The sequence below is a fragment of the Penaeus monodon genome, chromosome 31 (genome assembly GCF_015228065.2).
Source record: "Penaeus monodon isolate SGIC_2016 chromosome 31, NSTDA_Pmon_1, whole genome shotgun sequence".
Lineage (NCBI taxonomy): Eukaryota > Metazoa > Arthropoda > Malacostraca > Decapoda > Penaeidae > Penaeus > Penaeus monodon.
The window spans coordinates 30,653,391-30,654,498 of record NC_051416.1 but is presented as its reverse complement, the minus strand read 5'-3'; the positions used below and the strand labels follow the sequence as shown (position 1 = coordinate 30,654,498).

Genomic DNA, 1,108 nt, shown 5'->3' with positions numbered 1-1,108 from the left:
GGAGAGAATATCTGTCAATGATGCTAGATAAGCCACCTGACAAGCCAAATAAGCCAAATCATAAATCAGATAAAAGGAGCAAGCAAAAGAATAACCAAGTCCTGAAGTAGATCTTAATAAGTGGGTATTTTAGCCCAAGAAAAAAAAAAAAGATATGTTTATATATAGTTACATGGGTGTGAACTAGGATGATGGAGGAGGAAGATTAAAATGATATTACAACTTTTCGAAAATGGGAAAAAACTGCATTGCAAACAGAAAGAAAGTTAAAATATGTTATTTGTTTATTCATAAAGAAGAAATAAAATACATATATAAGAGAAGAAAAAATACAAATGATAAATTTCTGTGTAATGACAGATGGGTAATACAATACAGAAAATTACTGGAAGATTGGCAAAATATACGGAACTGATGTGTCAATCACTGACCTCTGGAACAAAGAGTAAAACAAGTGAGTTGAGAGAAAAGACCCAGAGAATAAAGACACACTAAGGTGTGGGGCAGATGTAGGGGGAGGAGGTACAGCATATAATAGACTGTGAAGGCTTGAACACAGGAAACACTCTAAATAGCATCAAGCTATATTGTGACAAACTACAAAAAGAAGGTAGGAAGAGGAGGCCACTACAACACATGACAATGAAGGAGCAGTTACTTTCTACTCTACAATGAGGGAACTCAAACACAAGGGTGGACACCACCAACGCCACTGAACAAGACATCTACATATGGATAATAGGAGACTTTAAAAATGACACTGAAACCAACCCAATCCGGTGGGTTCTCTTGCTGGAACGATTTGTAGTAGATGGGTACCAAAGGTGAAGATGAAGCATGAAAGAGAAAAGGGGATGGGGTCTCACACTGTGGAATGGAATAGATTAGCTAGATGGGGTTAGGAAAAAGCCTTTGATCCAGTCCTGATGGCTTGTGCACATGAAAAAGAGGCTACATAGACTGGATGTATGTTATCTGCCCTAATGTTATGTCAATTTCCTTATTGGATAACCTGCATCTACATATTCTATTGTAACTCCATATCATGAAAGGCACATATGTTGCTGAAAGATTCCCTTTTCTTAAAGATTTCTTATGGTTTATTCTA

General features: G+C 36.7%; 1 protein-coding gene across 1 annotated transcript in view; it reads right to left on the bottom strand.

Moving 5' to 3' along the window:
- LOC119592950 (muscle calcium channel subunit alpha-1-like) overlaps window positions 1-1,108 on the bottom strand; it is a gene marked incomplete at its 5' end in the record, with an annotated part of 130,968 nt that overhangs the window by 30,179 nt on the left and 99,681 nt on the right. Inside the window, 1 exon segment of the mRNA XM_037941842.1 lies at window positions 772-792. Within this exon segment, the coding sequence (XP_037797770.1) occupies window positions 772-792 (21 nt within the window).